This window comes from Ictidomys tridecemlineatus, chromosome 2 (assembly GCF_052094955.1).
Source record: "Ictidomys tridecemlineatus isolate mIctTri1 chromosome 2, mIctTri1.hap1, whole genome shotgun sequence".
Classification (NCBI taxonomy): Eukaryota; Metazoa; Chordata; class Mammalia; order Rodentia; family Sciuridae; genus Ictidomys; species Ictidomys tridecemlineatus.
In genome coordinates, this window is record NC_135478.1 from 139179330 (window position 1) to 139198907 (window position 19578).

The window sequence follows — 19578 nt, forward strand, 5'->3', positions numbered from 1 at the left end:
CTTGAGTTCTTTCCCTATCCCTGCTTCTGATGTTTCTATGTCCTCTTGTAGAATTAAGTTGTCTTGCATTGTTTGTACTCCTTTTTTCCCTTGTTTTCTCATGTTGTCCCCGTTGCTTTCCAGCTCTATTTGATTGTCGTGTTTCTGTTCTCTTCTATAGATTTGTTTCGGTTCTGTATTACTCTGATGCCTCTCCTTAGTGTTGTTAAACTATGCCTGCTGACGTGGGTTCCACTGTGAAGGCAGATCCGACGTCCGAGCTCCAGTGACGACACTACTTCGCTATGACTGGCCCCAGTTCCTTGCCGGGGTGTCCTGAGGAGGTGGTATGACTGAACTGTCTCTGTTTGATTTCAGCTCCCAGTCGCGGCAGGCAGGCGGTCTCCAGCCGCCCAGTATCACAGGCCGCAGGCGGGTGATCGGTCACCTGCGGCCGGGTGTTCTCCTACCGCCCACCTATGCGGGCAGTGGGTGAACTGTCGCCGGCGGGCCTGCAATTTCCAGCTGCCCAGTCTCGAGGGCCTTGCCTCTAGCCTCCTGGTTTCTCCTGCTAGCCTTCTGTAGCTGCAGGGCAGGCCGCACGAATCAGTCGGCCTGGATCTCCGGGGTCCCACAGTTGGCAATTGGGATCCCAGGCACTCTGTCCTTTGGATTTTTCCTGCTTGCCCCTCCCCCAGCTCTAGCTAGACAGGTTTCGTTTTGGCTGCAGATGGGTAGGGGGGGTTGCAGGTCAGGTGCCTCTAGTTCCCCCCTAGTCTTTATGCAGGCTCACTCTGATTCTCCCTCCCCCGGCAGGCCTAGGAGAGATTTTATGCGAGTTCCCAATGTATGGGGGATGGGCTGAGTGCCACACACCTGTTTTGTTGTTGAGATCTGTCGGAGAATGGCGGTGGAAATTTCAGCTGTTCAAGATGCTGACTGCTGATTGCCTTGGCGGAGTGTCCGCTGTGGGGGATGGGACTGTACCGCTTCCTTCCCCGTCTAAACTCCCGAACTCAGCCCGGGGGTCAGTGTGGGCTTGGCTGGCGGGATTCCACCTGGTCTCAGCCGAGCCTCTCCCTGCTTGCTAATTAATGGCTTCCCTGGGGCGCCACGCCTTCTGTAGCCGCAGGGCAGGCCGCACGAATCAGTCGGCCTGGATCTCCGGGGTCCCACAGTTGGCAATTGGGATCCCAGGCACTCTGTCCTTTGGATTTTTCCTGCTTGCCCCTCCCCCAGCTCTAGCTAGACAGGTTTCGTTTTGGCTGCAGATGGGTAGGGGGGTTGCAGGTCAGGTGCCTCTAGTTCCCCTCTAGTCTTTATGCAGGCTCACTCTGATTCTCCCTCCCCCGGCAGGCCTAGGAGAGATTTTATGCGAGTTCCCAATGTATGGGGGATGGGCTGAGTGCCACACACCTGTTTTGTTGTTGAGATCTGTCGGAGAATGGCGGTGGAAATTTCAGCTGTTCAAGATGCTGACTGCTGATTGCCTTGGCGGAGTGTCCGCTGTGGGGGATGGGACTGTACCGCTTCCTTCCCCGTCTAAACTCCCGAACTCAGCCCGGGGGTCAGTGTGGGCTTGGCTGGCGGGATTCCACCTGGTCTCAGCCGAGCCTCTCCCTGCTTGCTAATTAATGGCTTCCCTGGGGCGCCACGCCTTCTGTAGCCGCAGGGCAGGCCGCACGAATCAGTCGGCCTGGATCTCCGGGGTCCCACAGTTGGCAATTGGGATCCCAGGCACTCTGTCCTTTGGATTTTTCCTGCTTGCCCCTCCCCCAGCTCTAGCTAGACAGGTTTCGTTTTGGCTGCAGATGGGTAGGGGGGTTGCAGGTCAGGTGCCTCTAGTTCCCCTCTAGTCTTTATGCAGGCTCACTCTGATTCTCCCTCCCCCGGCAGGCCTAGGAGAGATTTTATGCGAGTTCCCGATGTATGGGGGATGGGCTGAGTGCCACACACCTGTTTTGTTGTTGAGATCTGTCGGAGAATGGCGGTGGAAATTTCAGCTGTTCAAGATGCTGACTGCTGATTGCCTTGGCGGAGTGTCCGCTGTGGGGGATGGGACTGTACCGCTTCCTTCCCCGTCTAAACTCCCGAACTCAGCCCGGGGGTCAGTGTTGGCTTGGCTGGCGGGATTCCACCTGGTCTCAGCCGAGCCTCTCCCTGCTTGCTAATTAATGGCTTCCCTGGGGCGCCACGCCTTCTGTAGCCGCAGGGCAGGCCGCACGAATCAGTCGGCCTGGATCTCCGGGGTCCCACAGTTGGCAATTGGGATCGGAAAGTTCTATCATAATCATATCATCTGATTCTCAGCATTTATAGGTGATCACCTGCAGCTGGCCATTTGACTGCAGATTGCCCATTTCATGATGAAGTGCTATACCCAGGCTCAAGCCCTGATCATGTATTCTCCTCACAGACCAGGAACTGTGGTATGAGCTGTCAGGCTTCAGAAATGCTGTCTTAAAGGGTCAGGATAAAGGAGGTAGGTCCAGAAAGGCCTCTAAGGCAGGGCCAGCAAATTGAGCAAACACCCTGATGTGGAACAAACCCAAGAGGCCTCAGGACCTGAAATTGCCCCTGATTCTGAGGATTTGGATCAGACAGGTCCTCTTCCTGCATTCTTTTATTGTAATGCTACTCTTCGCAGCCACACTGTCCAAAATGCTGCTCCCAGGATCCAGGCCATTCATCCTGCCTGCACAGACCATAATCTTGCAGATGGCTCTGAGCCTTTCCAACCAGGGTGTATCCCTTTGGCACAGTGGGTTGCTGACCTATAGGGAGAGCTTTGGAAAAGATTCGAGCAGGATCTAGGATGAGAATCCAAAGTGTTTCTCATGTTCTACAAAATGGATTTGCTTCTTTGTTAGAGAGCAGTGGCACACCCCTAATCAAATATAAGTTAAAATCAATGCATCTTCATAAGGAAAATATGGACAGATAGAAAAAGAATTACCCATCTTACCACCACTACAAATCATTAATACTTTGGTGAATTTCCTTCCAGTTTTTAATGTATTTTTAAAAATACATAAATGATAGGTCTATGTCTTGGTTTATGTAATAAGAATATGGAGAATATTCTATATAAAATAGACATCGATGAAGAACATCTACTACTATAGAAATTGTACACAAAATACAGGTAACATACTTTTTATATATTTATATTTCTATCCTCTTCACTTTTGATAACTACTCAATAACCACAATTTTAAAAGGTTGCCAAGTATTCCACTGAGTAGATTTTCTGTCATGCAACTAACCTTTTAGGGCACTAATTTACAACATAGATTCAGGATTATTGGGTTCCAGTCCAATCACACTAGTTGTGTGAATGTGGTCAAGATACTTAACCTCTCTGTGCCTCAGTTATTCATATTTAAATGCACATAAGAATTGTACTTAACTTGTTAAGGGAAAGAGACAAGTCTCCAAATTTAAAAGCCAGACTTTGCCATCTTTAACAGGTGCATTGAAGGAAAGAAGGAAGAGAATGCTTACCAGATACCACCCAGATCCCCAACACATCAAAAAACAGGAGTCTTTCTATGTCTAAATATATTGAAGACCCATCCAAAGTTTGTTGTCAGACAATAGGGGAAAAGGGACCCCAAATTCTAAGGTTGGACTTTGAGTCATTGTGACGGTGGCTGGCAGGAGAAGGGGAACTTCTGTTGATGAATGGAGGTTACTGAAAGCTTTCCTTTCAAGATAACATTTACAGAACACAGAATTTGTTTAGTTAGACTTTTTAAATCTTGAATATCATTACAGTATTTTTTGAATAGAGTAAAACATGAAACATCTTAAAGGAGTCACAGTGTTATCTAGGCAACAGAACATTAGAATTTCCTTGCTAGTTGAGATTTTTAACTTTTGTTAAAAGAGAACTTCTTTTCTTTTTATTTTTCTTTCTTTCTATCTTTCTCTCTTTGTGGTGGGGGTGGGGAGTGGGAGGAGTACTGGGAATTGAACTCAGGGCACCCCACCATTGAGCCACATCCCCAGTCCTCTGTTTTGTATTTTATTTAGTGACAGGGTCTCACTGAGTTGCTTAGGGCCTTGCTGTTGCTGAGGCTGGCTTTGAACTCATGATCCTCCCGCCTCAGCTGCTTGGGATTACCGGCATGCACTACCATGCCCAGCAAGGACTGATTTTCTTACCAACTCAAAGGGTCACTGTGAGGACCAAATGCTTAGTACAAAGGTTGGCATAATCAATATTTTAGGCATTGTGAGCCATCCTCAGGTCTCTGTTACAACTTCTTGATTCTGCTTCCTAGTGTGAAAGCAACCACAGACAATTATGTAAATAAATGAACATGACTGAATTCCCATGAAACTGTGCTTATGAAATTTGAATTTCACATAATTTGTATGCTGCAGATTATTTTTTTGTTTGATTCAAAACAACTATTTAAAAAATGTAAAAAGGAAAAAAATCTTAAATTCACAACTGTGCAAAAATAAATGGTGGACCTGGTTTGACTCCTGGGCTGTGGATTGCCAAGCCAAGGCTTGGAACAGTGTTTGGCTTCCATTAAAGTGCTATGAATGTGTTAGCTTCTATTTCCACGTCTGGGGTTTATCACTGTCATCACCCTCTAAGCCTTTCTGCTTTTATAAATAAATCCACGAAGAACATCTTCATGTAGAAAGGTTTTCTCTTCTACTTTTGCAATTATACTGCAGTCCGATGCCAGGGTCAGACATTGCCAGGTTCTGGAAGAAGCCAGGCTGTAGCGCCCAATTTACTGCATCTATTGACCTCCTGGGAGTCTGACTGTAGCAACTGCAGCTTAATAGACTCTTAGCTCTACCATAGCAAGGAGGTTTTGTCTCCCATGCAAGTGGTGGCCCCTTACCAGAGAGCAGGTTGGGGTCCAATGTAAGGGGTTTGCAAGGGATGACTGCGGCCCACTTGGAGTGGTGGTTACTTGTGAGCTGTGTCCTTCACTGACTTTTAGCCTGTGCTCTCCTAAAGATGGGAGATGGAGAAATGTCTGTACTTGACTGATGTTACTTCACCCTGTTTTAAAGTGATAAGAGGTAGGAGAAAAGGGGGTTCTAAAATGAGTGGTACCAAAAGAAACTAGGAAGTAAGGGAAGAGAGAAAAGAATACAGTTGTCAGAGCACATCATAATCCCGCATGTACTCAGCTGAGTAGAAAAATCGCAGATATCTTTATAAACTTTGACAACACTGTTTCATTATTCATGAAGACTTTTTTTTTGTAACCATAACCAGCTTCATTTTTAAGGAAATTTATTCCCAAGGCATTTTTTAATTGAGTTTTTATGGTAATTCTGTGTATTGACTATTGAGTCAACATACCAGATAAACTGTACTCCAGTTGATCCTTTTATTCAGCGGGTCTCAACTCTGCTTCTTCAAGATAATGAAGTGAGAATCAACCCAGAATTTCATGAATTCTTTGCAGGGTAAGGTATGACCTTTTCTGAATTTTTAAGAGCGATTTTTCTAAAAAACAAAAAGTTACCTAAAGAAGTTTACTTTAAACCCCAGAGTTTTGGGGTGGAATATTTCATTGTGTGCACATGTGAAATTATTTATGAATGTGTTTGTGCGCGCGCGCGTATAAGCACGTGTGTATGCACATACCAGCACATTTCAAAGTAGAATTGTTAACACTTTTAATAACTCACCTTTGAAATAGAAGTCCCTTGAAATCAGGTACTATTTTTGTTTTTAAAAAATTCATCTTTAGGGCTGGGGTTGTGACTCAGTGGCAGAGCACTTACCTAGCATGTGTGAGGCACTGGGTTCAATTCTCAGCACCACATATAAGCAAATACATAAATAAAGATCCATCAATAACTAATAAAAATATATTTTTTTAAATTAATCTTTAGATGAAATGTATCATTTCTGTCTGGCTCAGGACCTTGCACAGAGGTAGGCATCTAAAGTTACGCCATGAGAGAAAGAATGGCAGGAGACGCTGAGGGAGAATGTCCTTCCATCTCAACAGTGCTCCTGCTGTGCTCCAGGCCCTGCTTCCATATTTCAAAGGACAAACTTGTCTGCTAAGCCCATTTTCTATAGCAGCATGGACTCATGTCAGATGTTGGAAGGCAGGAGATGGTCTATCCCATCCCGTCCCACCCCCACCACTGTACTACACACACCTTTCTTTTTACAATGGACTCAATTTCTAAAGTTGTTTTCCAACATTTCTGACAGGTCTCTTGATCGTGATATTTAAGGGGCACACTTTTACACGTGTCTGGGGTTGGCTGCAGTGTGTCTTCCTAAATGTATACTCTGTCCTCATGTGACCTGCTCTAAGAAGGGTGCAGTAAAACCTCCTCTATGCTTGTGCTCCTGTTTGTGCAACCCAGGATGTCAAAGCCTCTGCTTGCCACATGAGGTTGACTCCTCCTGAACTTATTGCCTACTCTAACTTTTAGCTCTTAGTCGTATGAATGGTTATAAACTGTTCTAGACTGCAGAACATTCCCAGGGAGGAGGTTCCCTTCATGACAGTGGGTGATTTGTGATGGTTCCAGAGCTTGATTGAGCCAGGGCATGTTACCTGACAGCTTAGTTGTGACACAGGAGACACAGAGCCCAGGTTGAACGCTAGGAAGTAAAGGTAGGTGAAGGGAATCAGACTAGCAGAGGTGTTCGGGAGGCCAGACAAAGAGAAGAGAATGTGCTCTTTAAGGGAAGGTACAGTGAGCCATTGAGGCAGCTTGGAATCTATTACCTGAATCTTCAGCATCTTCTTGGGTGCTTCTTTCATGAAGATCTTTTGTGCATTACCTCAAAGAATCAAATTTTAATGAGGAGGAGCTGGGCTTTCATAAATTATTTGCAAGGCCAATTTCCCCTATTCTGTGGATATGTGCTTAAATTTCTAAAAATCTTTCTAACAGGACTTTGATTTTCTCTGATTAAATTTCTCTGATTAAATTCCTTCTTGCTAATGGGGTCCCTGTTTCTAGTCTCCAAAGATCTTTGAACCTAAGTAAGACAAAAAAGCTGTGGAATTGTAGTAGTAACTCTGCTAGCTGTGAGCTTGTGGAACTCTGACCCTCATCAGGAGGATAAGAATAAGATTTGCCTCTTCACTAACACTTGCCTCACTGGGGAGCTGGGAAAACCAACTGAAATCCAACATTTAGAATGCCTGGCTCAGTGCCCACCGGTACTCATGCCAATACCTGATCACAGTTGTTTTCCTGATCTTTAGCATTTTGCCATCTCTCCCAATCTTAACTCAGATTTTATAGGCTGTCTTCTGTGTTTTCAATTAAACTATTGATTTGTATTAAATTTAATGGAGAGAGACCAAGGCTGGAATCCAAAGATTCTTACGTGTTATTTGTAGGGATCTTTGGGACACTGATGGTTGTTGGGGTCTTTGAAGTCAAATGCTTTCAAGAGCCTCATTATAGAAATCTGTGAGGCCACCATGCAAGAGAGTGGTGAGCTTGTATCAACCCAGAGAATGTGTGTCTTACCTAAAGCACCTGTTCCAATAACAGCATGTGCTTAACCCAACAGTACTTTGAGGGTTCCAGCTTCGTCAGCTGGAGGACAGAGATCCCTAACCCCTCATGCATTTGTGACTGGTTTTAGAGCAGTGGTTCTTGTGTGGTCCGGAGACTAAGCAGCTTGTGGGAACTTGTGTGAATGGAAGTAATCTACTAAACCAGAAACACTGGGGTAGGGTGCAGTAACTTGGGCTTTAACCAACCCTCTAAGAGGGGCCAGGGGGTGCTACAGTTTGAGAAACACTGGCTTGGTTTTTCTGCCTAAACTGGGCATCACAATCACCTGGAGAGCTTTAAGAATCCAGTTGCTGCTGGGCGCAGTGACACACTCCTATAATTCCAGCAACTCAGGAGGCTGAAGCAAATGGATCAAGAGTTCAAAGCCAGCCTCAGCAACATAGCAAGGCCCTAAGCAATTCAGTGAGACCCAGTTGCTAAACAAAATATAAAAAAGGGCTGGGAATGTGGCTTAGTGGTTAAGCACCCCAGGGTTCAATTCTCAGTACCAGAGAGAGAGAGAGAGAGAGAGAGAGAGAGAGAGAGAGAGAGAGAGAGAGAGAGAGAGAGAGAGAGAGAGAGAGAGAGAGAGAGAAAGAGAGAGAGAGAATCCAGTTATCCAGTTCCTTGGCTCCCAACTGCAGTTTCTCATTTTGCGATACAGGCTGGACATTTAGATTTTTTTAAGAGCTCCCCAGAGAAATTTTCATTGCCTCCAAGGAGCTTGTTGAAGCACCATCACACTCATTTCTCCTGGCTGGGGAGGTGAGAGGGAGTGCATCCTGTGTATGGGTAAGAGAGCACCTTGCTCGCTGACTCTTCTTCCCCTGGGAGAATGTGGTCTTAAACTGCCAGCCTCCTGGAATATCCTTGAATGGGGTTTTTTCGTAGACGAAATGAATATTCACTCAATGTGATTTGTTTTAAAGGTTCCTTTTAATGCTATATTTGTTCAGCAAATGTAGGCACTCATATTGCACAAATATTAACTCCTAAATCCTCAAAGGCTTTCCCCACGATATGCCATCTGGCAGGCATTATTGTAATCATCTCTTTATTATCCACACTAATGAAGGACTAGCATGGCATTGATAATTGAAAAACACAGATCATTTTAAAAATCATTCAGACTAGCGCAGCTCTGTGAATCACAGAGGACAGCTCTAAACCCCTAGAGAGAAGGGAAATGGCTGCTTCCCTTTCCAGAGCACCAGAGTTTGTCACTTTGGGAACGTGGTATCAACCAGCTGAAGACACCTTGAGCTATTTTATAGGAAGCACCCTATGTGCTCTCTTATGATCCTCTCTTGAGAGGCCTAAACACAAAGCAGATGAACAGCACATGTATTTAATATTTAACCAGTAAATTAAAGTGTGATGAAATGAATGTTGCATGAGACTCAGGAAGTTGGTAGATCCAGGTTTCTAGATCTTCTGTTATTAATTGTGTTACTGGAGACCATTCTATCCTTCACTGGGTCTCAAAATGTGGTCCCCAAACCAGCAGCATCTGCATTGCCTAGGAATTTATTAGAGATGCAAATTTTGGGAACCCACCTCAGACCTAAGAAATCAGAGATTCCAGAAATCAGAGGCCAGCAAGTGTTGCTCTTGAGATTCAGGGAACTGCTCATGGTTTAACACTGCTGTTCTCCATCACAGGTTTGGTGTTCTGTCTATATAGTAAGGGGCTGGCCTTGGTTGTATTTATGGTGCACCATCCTCTCCAATGGATGTGGTGTATGGGCCCAGAGGAGATTTAGAGATTTTATGTTTTAGAGCTTATAACTTTCCCTTGAATGTATAGTTGAAATAATTTAGTTGAAAAACTGGTTTGTGAGTAACAGGAGAGAAACTGATCTCCAAGAATTAGCTAGCAAACTGCACATAGGGTGCTTCCTATAAAATAGCTCAAGGTGTCTTCAGCTGGTTGATACCACGTTCCCAAAGTGACAAACTCTGGTGCTCTGGAAAGGGAAGCAGCCATTTCCCTTCTCTCTAGGGGTTTAGAGCTGTCCTCTGTGATTCACAGAGCTGCGCTTCTACAGGAGTTAACAAATGACATTTCAGAAGGATGTACAGAGGTACACAGGCTTTGCAGTAAAACAAGGGGAAATTTCAAGCCATTTATCAAAGCTCTTGCAGCTTCCATTTCAAGACAGGTGGAAAAAAATAACATGGAACAAGAAAAGAAAATAAATCTGTACCCAGAGCATCTCATAAATAAGAAAGGAGTGGGGGAGCTCTGGCCTTGCCGGTTCTTAGAGTATTTTTGTCACAGTACAGAAAGCTTTCAAATATTTGGGCCTGTAATTCTTTTCCTTTTTCCATTATCAAACATCCATGGTTATAAAATTATTTCACTAGCTATTAAAACCAAGAAAACAAAACAATCATTTCAAGGAGAGAGATGCTGGGAAAATGATAAAATGATACCTGAAGAGGGCGGGGGAGTGAATAGACATAGTTCTTCTCCAACTACAAAATGTTCATTTCACCTAAAATATAGTGATGCTTCATAATTTAGAATGAATCATTGAAAATCAAAAGCAATTTTTTCTAATTGACTTTTGTTTAGTAAGAGCCTATTTGTTGGGGACAATTAGGACATGGTTCAATGAACACAAGAGAGTTAGGTCTGTTATAATGTCTGGAAATGGTGAAGAAATTATAGCTTTTATTAAGTGGGATGAATTGCAGTCCCTTTCTGTCTGAGGGAATGATGCTGATTGAGGAGGACCCCAACAACTGGGGACCTGCACTGGACATCTTTGTGAAATCTGAAGCAAGGTCAGATTGGTCAACAACCTGATACTATACAGTTCTTCTCCAATGCCTGTGCTCTTGAGTTCACCTTCTGGGTTTGATGCATACTGGTTCTGAAACTTTGGACTTGTTACCCAAACTCTCAGGCCTTTGGGTTCTTTCTTGTCAAAGAAGAAAATGATAGCATTGACCCACCGAGGGTTTTGTGAGGATAAAGGGCTAGCATATGCTAGACATCTTGCACAATAGCTGCACATAATAGGTATTACTTTACTAGGGTGATTTGCCAACTAGCTGTATGTTTCTTTAAAAGAACTCCAAAAATCAGTTACAGTTCACCCTCCATATCTGTGAATTCCTCATCCACAGATTGAACCAATTGTGGATAGATAATGTTTTTAAAAATTGTAACTGTACTGAGCATGTGCAGACTTTTTGCTTATTAAGGATTCCTCAAACAGTATAGATTAACAAATAGCTACATAGCATTTACATCATATTAGGTATTATAAATAACATTAGAGGTGATTTAAAGTACACTGAGTATGTATTTAGATTATATGAAAATACTATGTCATTTTATATAGGGAATCTCAAGATGTTGGTACCCATAGAGGATCCTAGAACATTTCTCCATGTATATAAATAATCAAGTGTATATAATTTTTAACTCTAAGGATCTTTTGAAAACAACAGTTTCCTATTTTATACCCATAGTATATGCCTCAGGAAGGGTTGGATAGATAGAAGGAGGCTTCCAGGGGGTCCTGGGTGCAGAATTCAAGCAAGAGCCATGGACGATTCTGGAGCTGTGGACACCAATCTCTCTGGTCATCTTCACTAACATACAGTTTTAGAGGCTTGTTGAAATCAGATTAAGGGAAATTAATTTTTTGACTTGATTTACTCTTCAGGGTTAGTTTTGAAATAGACTCATAGACCAATAATAGAAATAGGTCTAAAATAAATGTTATGTTTTCTTCTTTTCCATCTGGCTCACTTGCCTTTGTTGGCTCATGCTGTATGGAAGCTAACATTGCTTAGTCTACATTTTTGTGAAATAAAATTTTCTCCATCCATGTTAAATCTAAATGCTAAGCATACCAAAACAAAGGCATCCAGCTTCTATACTGGCAGGAAGGAAAAGGCTGGGAAACAAAAGATTGCTGAGATGCACTGTCCAAAGAGGACATTGCTTGCTCAGCCAAAGCCACGTTTTGAGGTTCTTGGCAGGCTTTTGAGTTATCTGAGCCACAATTTCCTGATCAGCACAATGGGAATAACAATAGTACCTACAAAATGGGGGTGTTTTGAGACTTAATATATGTAAGTACATGATATTGCTCATTCACAGATAATATTCACCAAATAGCAACCTTTTTATGTTATTACATATGTTCATGAAAATCTAATGTAGCAAAGTAATCAATTTACAAATTTGTGTGTAATGGGGAAGGTTCCACCATTCTTTGATAAATAGCTAAAAATATAACATCTTTAAGTACAAGCTATTCTTTTGACTAAATCTCTGTGTTCATTTATTTCTAGTACTTTGAATTTTTTTTCTACTCTTGAATATGTTAGACCCTCTTACTCCAATGAATGTCAAATTGAGGCTGAACTGCACGGCATTTGACATCCAAAATGATTTTCATTTTTGTTACAGTTATATGTATTTTGTGAGCTCTATCTTTCTTATTGGCAGTAGTACTTTGGTATTTTAAAAACTTTCCAACATTTTAACAAATGAATCAGGATAAAATGTTAAAGTAAACTATTCAAATCAATGCAGTGACATAACCTACTTAAATAGACATGATGAATAGGGATGTTTTGAAACTGGAACTCTGGCCAGTAGGCAGCCCCACTCTTTCATGATTTTAGATGTCGTTCATTAGCTCATAAACAAAATTTCAAAGCAGCTCGGCAAAGACTAAACTGATGTACTCTTGAATAATGTAGAAAAGTGTAGGTGGATTGAACCTTGAACAAGGGAATGAAAAGGCCTTCCTGTACCAGAATTAGAAAAAATTACCCTTAACACAAATTGCCCTAGCAAAACAGAGATTCAAACTGTTTATTAAAAAGTTTTCAGGGCCAAATGTAAATATGCCATTTCATGCAAGTTATTTGAGTAATGAAAAAGTAGTTTTTTTTAGGCACTTAAATTGTTTCAATTTTTTATAACAACAGTTAAGGTATGATTTTATCATGTAAAACATGATGCTTTGAAATATACATATATATTGTGGAATGGTTAAATGTAGCTAAGTACCAAGTGTTTTATATCACACAGTCATCATTTTTTGAGGTAGAATAAGATGCCCGTTTTCACAGTTTCTATTCAGTGTGTGAGCAATCAGGTAAGAGAAGGAAGGACTGTTAGATAAATTGGAAAATGGAAACCAAATTTTTCCTGATTGCAGATGACATGATATTTTGTAGGAAACCCTGAGGACCCCACAAACAAACAAAAATCTTCACATTACTAAATGAATTCAATGAAGTTGAAGGGTACAAAATAAACACACAAAAATAATCAGGGTCAATGGGCTGGGGTTGCAGCTCAGTGGTGGAGCACTTGCCTCGCATGCGTGAGGCACTGGGTTCCATCCTCAGCACCAAATAAAAATAAATAAATAAAGATATCGTGTCCCATCTACAACTAAAAAAAAAAATTTAAAAAAGACTGGGAATAGAACTACCATGACACAGTAAACCTCTCCTTGGTATTTATCTAGAAAACTAAAATCAGCATACTGTAGAGATACAGGCATATCAAAATTTATAGCGCCTGTAATGTGTGTGTGTGTGTGTGTATATGTGTTTTATATATATATGTGTGTGTACATGTGTGTGTATATGTGTATGTGTGTATATATGTGTGTGTATATATGTATGTACATGTATGTGTGTATATATATGTATATATGTATAGACACAGAGGAATTTTTTGTGTGTGTATATGCATGTATCTTACATTTTCTTAATTCATTCATCTGTTGGTTCCATAAGTTGGCTACTGTGAATTGTGCTGCTATAAATATATTTATGTGTGTGAACATATACACAAACACACACACACAGAAAGAGAGTGAAGTTTTCTTAGCCCCCTGCCCCAAATTAGATTGAAATTATGGCATTTGCTGGGAAAATGGATGGAACTGGAGAACATTGTGCTAAGTGAAATAAGCCAGACTCAGAAAGTCAAAGGTCAAATGTTTTCTCTCCTATGTAGAAACTAGAGCAAAATAAAGGAAAAAAGCAGGGGTTGGAGATATTTTTGTGATCCCACAAAACAGTTAGATTGATGGAGGATATGAAGGGGACTGAGGGAGGAAGGAAGAGGGATGGAAAAAGGGAAGAACTGAGGAATCAAATTGGAAAAAGTTATGCTATCTACTTATACAAATATACCACTGTGAATTTCACCTTTAGACATATCTAAAATTAAAAAACAAATAAACAGAATAAAGACCAGTAGTAGAACAGAGGAGGGAGAATAGAAGGAGATAGGAGACCAGGGAAAGAGGCACGTGGGATTGAAATGGAGCACATTACATTCATGTATGTATGATTATGTCAAAAGGAACCCCACTATTATGTATAACTGTAATGTACTAATAACATTTAGATCTGCATTTTCAAGACAGTTCTTAGTGATTGTTTTCAGTGATTAATGGTGGAGAGTGGATTGGTGTCTAAATGAGAGTCCTTGTGGAGTTATTCAATCATTTCAAGTATATGGAGAATTTGGGTCAGTCAGTCAGGCCTGCTCCCCAGTTAGGCATATTTGTAACTGTTATGTCATCGTGCCATCTGTGGTGACCATAATTCCAGACATGCTTTCTGGGAGCAGGTGGATGTCGGGACCTTGTGGACATCTGAATTGCATTCAATGTCTATACAATTTAGAGGCCTGAGGACTTTGTAACCCTGGACGCCTCCCAAAGCCTGTGGCCAGATGTGTCCATACTTAACCTCACACATGAGAGTGAGGAAGTTAAGGTGCTCATAGGTAATGCCTCCTGGAGTCAGCTTCTGAGATAAGTGGCAGACACATGGCTTTATCCAGATCTTTCTCCCCTTCAGTGAAGCTACCAGAAATGTAATTTTTGTGTTTTTTTTTTCCTCACAATGTTATATGTCTATGAATAAGCTTACATTTTGAGCTGCAGCGAGGTCTCCTAACTCTGGGTATAAAAGCTGGTTTTGCTGAACCTGTAGATCTGGAAGAAGTACCTTCTCCAGTCCTAGAAGGCTTACAGGGAGATAGAAAACACCATCATATTTGATTATTTAGAGCTTGTCTTCTGGCACTTCTGTCGTGAGGAGGGAAACCAGTTCACTGGTGGTCGGTGAAGTCTGCTAACATATGCATGTATAGATATGCACAAGGAAGCCCACTTTTATATTTAATTATAATGCAATGATGAAAAAAATGTACATGTAAACAAATAAAAGAAATACCAGAGAGTACAAGAAGGGAGACAAGGTGGGGGGAATGCAGAGCAGGAAAGGGGAAACACTGGGAAATGAATTGGAGTAAATTATGTTATATATGAATGTGTCACAATGAATCCCACTATTATGTATAACTTTAATGCACTAATAAAGCATAATAGCATTTACATGTATATCGTGCTCTTAGCCTATGAAAACATTTGTATTTAAATTATAAGTATTAACATTTATAAAACTTTAGAATTAAAAATAATGTTAAAATAGTAATGTAGCAATAAAAAATTTAAAAAATAAATTCATGGAAAGCAAATAATAATAATAACAACAATAATGATAATAGTAAAATCTCATGTAACATTTTATTTTCATCACAGAACCATGTCAACCCTGCCATGGACTTTACTCAGACTCCTCCTGGAATGTTGGCTTTGGACAATATGCTCTACTTTGCTAAGCACCATCAGGATGCATACATCCGGGTAAGCATGCAAGACCCTTTTAGTTACTGTAAGTTTACTACTGAATTTTAATTTCAAACCTACAACTACAGAGGGGGGTTACTTTTAGAAGAGTGGCCCCAGAGTTTTGTCTTTCTTCTATTGGTAAACTACAAAATTAAAACTTGGTGAAATGGATCAGGGGGATTGAAATAGGAATTTTTTACTTTAAAATTTCCCACATAGTAATATTTAAAAAAAGACGGTAGGTACTGGGAAACATTTTATATACTCTGATACAAGATTATGACAAAACTCTTAAATAACAAGGTACAGAAATGAACTATTTACCCAAAACATATACAACCGACCTCTAATTTAGTGAGACTCCTTTAGACTTACTCTTAAAGTTGGCAAAAGCACAGAATTATCTCTGGCATGTGGCTTCTGTTCAGTCTAATGCTGGAAATGCAATAAAATAAACCAAGCAAAAGAGAAAAATGGGAGAGATAGGAAGTAAGAGAAATGCCTCTCTCACATTTCACAGCTGACTAATCAAACTCCAGCTACTAAGTTAGATTAGTTGGTGGACAGACAGAAGGAAGTGGAGGCCTCTGTTTTCTCTGTGATATGGAAGATATCACCTGTCCTGTGGAGTGAATAGGAGTGTTTTGTGACAGTGACATAGAAAGCTTGCCCCTCAGATTGCACAATGGAAGCTCTGGATTCATGATGCCCCCTACCCTTTCTTGTCTACAGAGAGAAGAGCCCAGGTGCAGTTGGGATGGGGTAGATCCAAGATTGAGATCAGGGAGAGACATGAATAAAAAGGACAAGGGAGTTGGCAAGTAATCAGTATCATGAATAGATATTAACTTAGAAAATATGTGATGAACAAGTTACCTAAGGCAGGAAGCCAAAGACTGAACTGAAAGTCAGGTCAGAGCTTGCCCCTTACTTTGACATTCTCTGCTGGTCTCAGGACACTGACTTCCCAGAGACTTGGGTTCAAGAGAGGGCACTGTCTTTTTCTAGTGATTTCAATTCAGGAAGTTCTTTTTGTCGAGCTAAAGTTTCTTCAACAAACAAGGGAGACTTCCCAGCTCTCAAATGGGTATTTGGAAATATGGAGGCATATTTCTTTAGTTGTCACCATTCCTGGTAGGGAGTTACTGGTCAGACCTGTACTATGTCGGGCAATCTGAATAGAGAAAAATTATGCCCCCTGGTAGTGACCCCCTTGAATAAAGTCATGCCAGGTGTCCATATTCTTTGTAGGTAATGTATTTTAAATTTATGTGATTTTTCTATGTATGTAATTTGGGAAGCTTTGACCTATTCAGAAATATTGTTTTTAATTTGATAATATAGGGGATATTATGGTCATTTCCCTGAAAGGTTAGGTTCTTTGGAAGTGTTTGGTCAATAACAAAGTCCTCCCTAAGAAAACTGTTTTCTCATACAACTTTGATTTGACTTATATACTTATATATTTATTGCACAAAGATTTTCTAGGAATTCAATCTGCTTTCATAGTAAGAAAATTAATATTTTTGAGGTACTACGTGGTATATATCCTTGGAGAATTGAGCGTGAAAAGCAGAAGTCAAGTAGGAATTGAATTTACCATCAAGTGATTAATGTTTGCAGATGAATGTCTCTAAAATTAGAGTTTATTGATGCTGAATGTATTGTTAATTGCATAAGGAACATATGTCTCATGAAAAATAGTTTAATGAATTTTCTGTTACAAGTGAAATTAATACCATAGCAACCAGAAAGGAACTTTGTACACAATATACACTTAAAAGAAAAACCTACGTGTAAGGAAAAGTGTGACCCTTTTTGTTCATGTTCATATGCACTTTGCTTTATTAGTTAGACATTCCTATACCTAGGATGTCTTTTTTTTTTTTTTTCCTCAAAAGCGATTCTTTCCTGATGTTCTCTGTGTCTTATCTGACTTTGAGGCATTAACCACTGGATAGAAAACTAAAGCTGTTTCCATGAATGGATGTTATTAGTGGATTGTATAAAATCAGAGGCTTTCTGCAAGAGAGTTTTCTTGTGACTATGAAGATAAACACCCCAAAGATAAAGTACTAGTACTATAAATAGTGAAAGTAGTGATCCCTGACAGTGCATTACATTTTGATCTAAGAGTGGAATGGTTTCTTCTGGAACATAAAGTGGAGTTTATTTTTTTTTAAGTTTGCATTTTGATAAAATTTACTTTTTTTTTTGACAAGGTACATCCCCTGTATGAATGCAGGGATTCATTTGTTATCTATGTCTTCATTTGATAAACATTTACTCTGCATCATGGTAGTCTTACTATTCACTTTCTTTGCCAGGCAGGTTTATAGTTGAGATTTTTTTTTTTAATGTATCACATACAACACACACACACACACACACACACACACACACACACACACACGCCCCTTGCTCTTTATACTGCACCCTAGCGGTGAGCTGGGTGGTGGGGATTCCTTGGGGAGCAGTTTGCTCATGGTTCTGACATGGCAGAGTCTACTGCCTAGAGATGGAAAGGACAGGTACAGGTGAGCTGTGTGTGGGTGAAGCACCAAAGACCAGGCAGTTTCCAAGTCACTTGCAGCATGTCTTGATTGGGGAGGAGACACTGGACAGAGGAAAGTCACCAACACAGATTTGGGGGGCAGATTAGGAGAGCTTCCTGCAGGAAATGGTGTCCAGTCTGAGAGCTGTTGGATAGCTAGTTAACTAGGTGAAGGGAAGAGCCTGCAGAATACCCCAAAAGGGGGAGAACCCTGTGAGTGAAGGTGTAGGAGTGTGTGCTCGGGGAGCCAGCTAGCACAGGGTGGCCAAGATGGGAGTGGACAGGTGATCAGGGCTTCAGAGGCAAAGGTGAGACAGCTCATCATGAACATTTGAAGCCATATCAAGGTGCCTGTTTGGACCTACACACAGTGAAGAATTTCTGAAGTGTTTTAAGAAAAGGTGATAATTAATTTTCAAAAAATCCCTCTTATTAGAAAAACAACATGAGAAATACAGAGTAGTGGCAAAAATAAAATTGGGGAAATTGTAGAGAAATGAAAGTAACCTGAACCAGGGTGGTGGGCATAGCAATGGAGAGAAGCTGTTTAGTTGAAGCTAAATTAAACTGGATCGTCTCCAACCAAGAGAGAGATTTCTGGCTTGGAGGAGTAGATGAGTGGTGATGTCATCATAGTCCACCTCCTTAAACATTCTTGTTCCCTCCAATCTGTTCCTCTGTAGCATTGCATTTGATCTCAATGGCTTCCCTGCCAAAGTCTGGTACTTTCAGACCCACCTTTCACGCCAATTGTTAGGATGATCTTTCTAAACATAGTTCAGAATGCTTCGGGGACCACTCCTAGGCCACAACTCATCTCTGTGGCTTTCTCGCTCCCTACCTACCCCGCTTTCTGTGTTCTCTGCCCTCCACACTGCGATGGACTTCTTTGTCCCTACAGAATGATGGCAGGCTGCAAGCCAGCCAGGCAGATCCTCAGTGCTGGATCCTGGCTGTCACTCTTCTTTGAGCCCAAATGCCCCTCCCACACCATCTGCCTGTTGAACAACCCTCAAGTAAAGCTCATCCCTCTGCACAAAGCTTCCCGGCCTTCTACGAAAATGACATTATCGGCTCTCTTTACACCCTGCACACATGACAATGTTATTCCTATAATCTCTTATAGCTTTAAATTATTTACTTTCTGTCACTCCTTGTGCGCTTTTAATTTTACAAGGTCACCTCTATAGCTAGACCCTGGCACAGTACCTAGCACATAGCAACTTTCAATAATTTCTTCTTAATTAAGCCAGTGAAGAGTTTCTTTAGTTTTATCTAAGTGGTCTCTTGCCAATGATTTTTTTCTTTTCTTTTTTTTTTTTTTAATCATCTGAGAATCATGGCCTTCATTTCTCGTAACAGTTATAAAGGTATATTTTGCCACATTCATTCCTTGACGGTGGATTGGTTCCTTATGTAATATTTGAATAAAGTTTTGTAACTATGTACTAATGAAAGCGGTGGATGTAATTGAATTACCCCACACTTGGACGGGCACAGAACATGAGGAGGAATAGCAAATCTGAGCATCCCACTGTGCGTGGATAAAATCTGGAGGCATTGCATGATTTCAGACTTCTGAGTCTTATTTACTCTGGGCATAATTGCTCTTAACTTGTTCTGGGGATGCTTCACTCCCTAACTCTCCCTACCAAGGGAGCAGTAGGTATTAGGCTCTCTCTATGAGGAGACAGGCAGATATGTTCCTGCTGTTAGTGTTTTAGAGACAAGGTAACAGGAAGGAGCTGAGGGAGTGGTCTATTTTGATTCTGTGCTCCTCCTACCCATGACAATCCTCAGTGTACTGATTACTGTGGGAGCCAAGATTCA

The 19578-nt window shown here is 41.2% G+C and overlaps 1 protein-coding gene across 4 annotated transcripts in view; it reads left to right on the forward strand.

Moving 5' to 3' along the window:
* Elmo1 (engulfment and cell motility 1) overlaps nucleotides 1-19578 on the forward strand; it is a 557509-nt gene that overhangs the window by 268938 nt on the left and 268993 nt on the right. For all 4 annotated transcript variants that reach the window (XM_021722279.3, XM_078039850.1, XM_005319199.5 and 1 more), the window contains one exon: nucleotides 15105-15209. In XM_021722279.3, the coding sequence (XP_021577954.1) occupies nucleotides 15105-15209 (105 nt within the window). The remainder of the gene's footprint in view (nucleotides 1-15104; nucleotides 15210-19578) is intronic.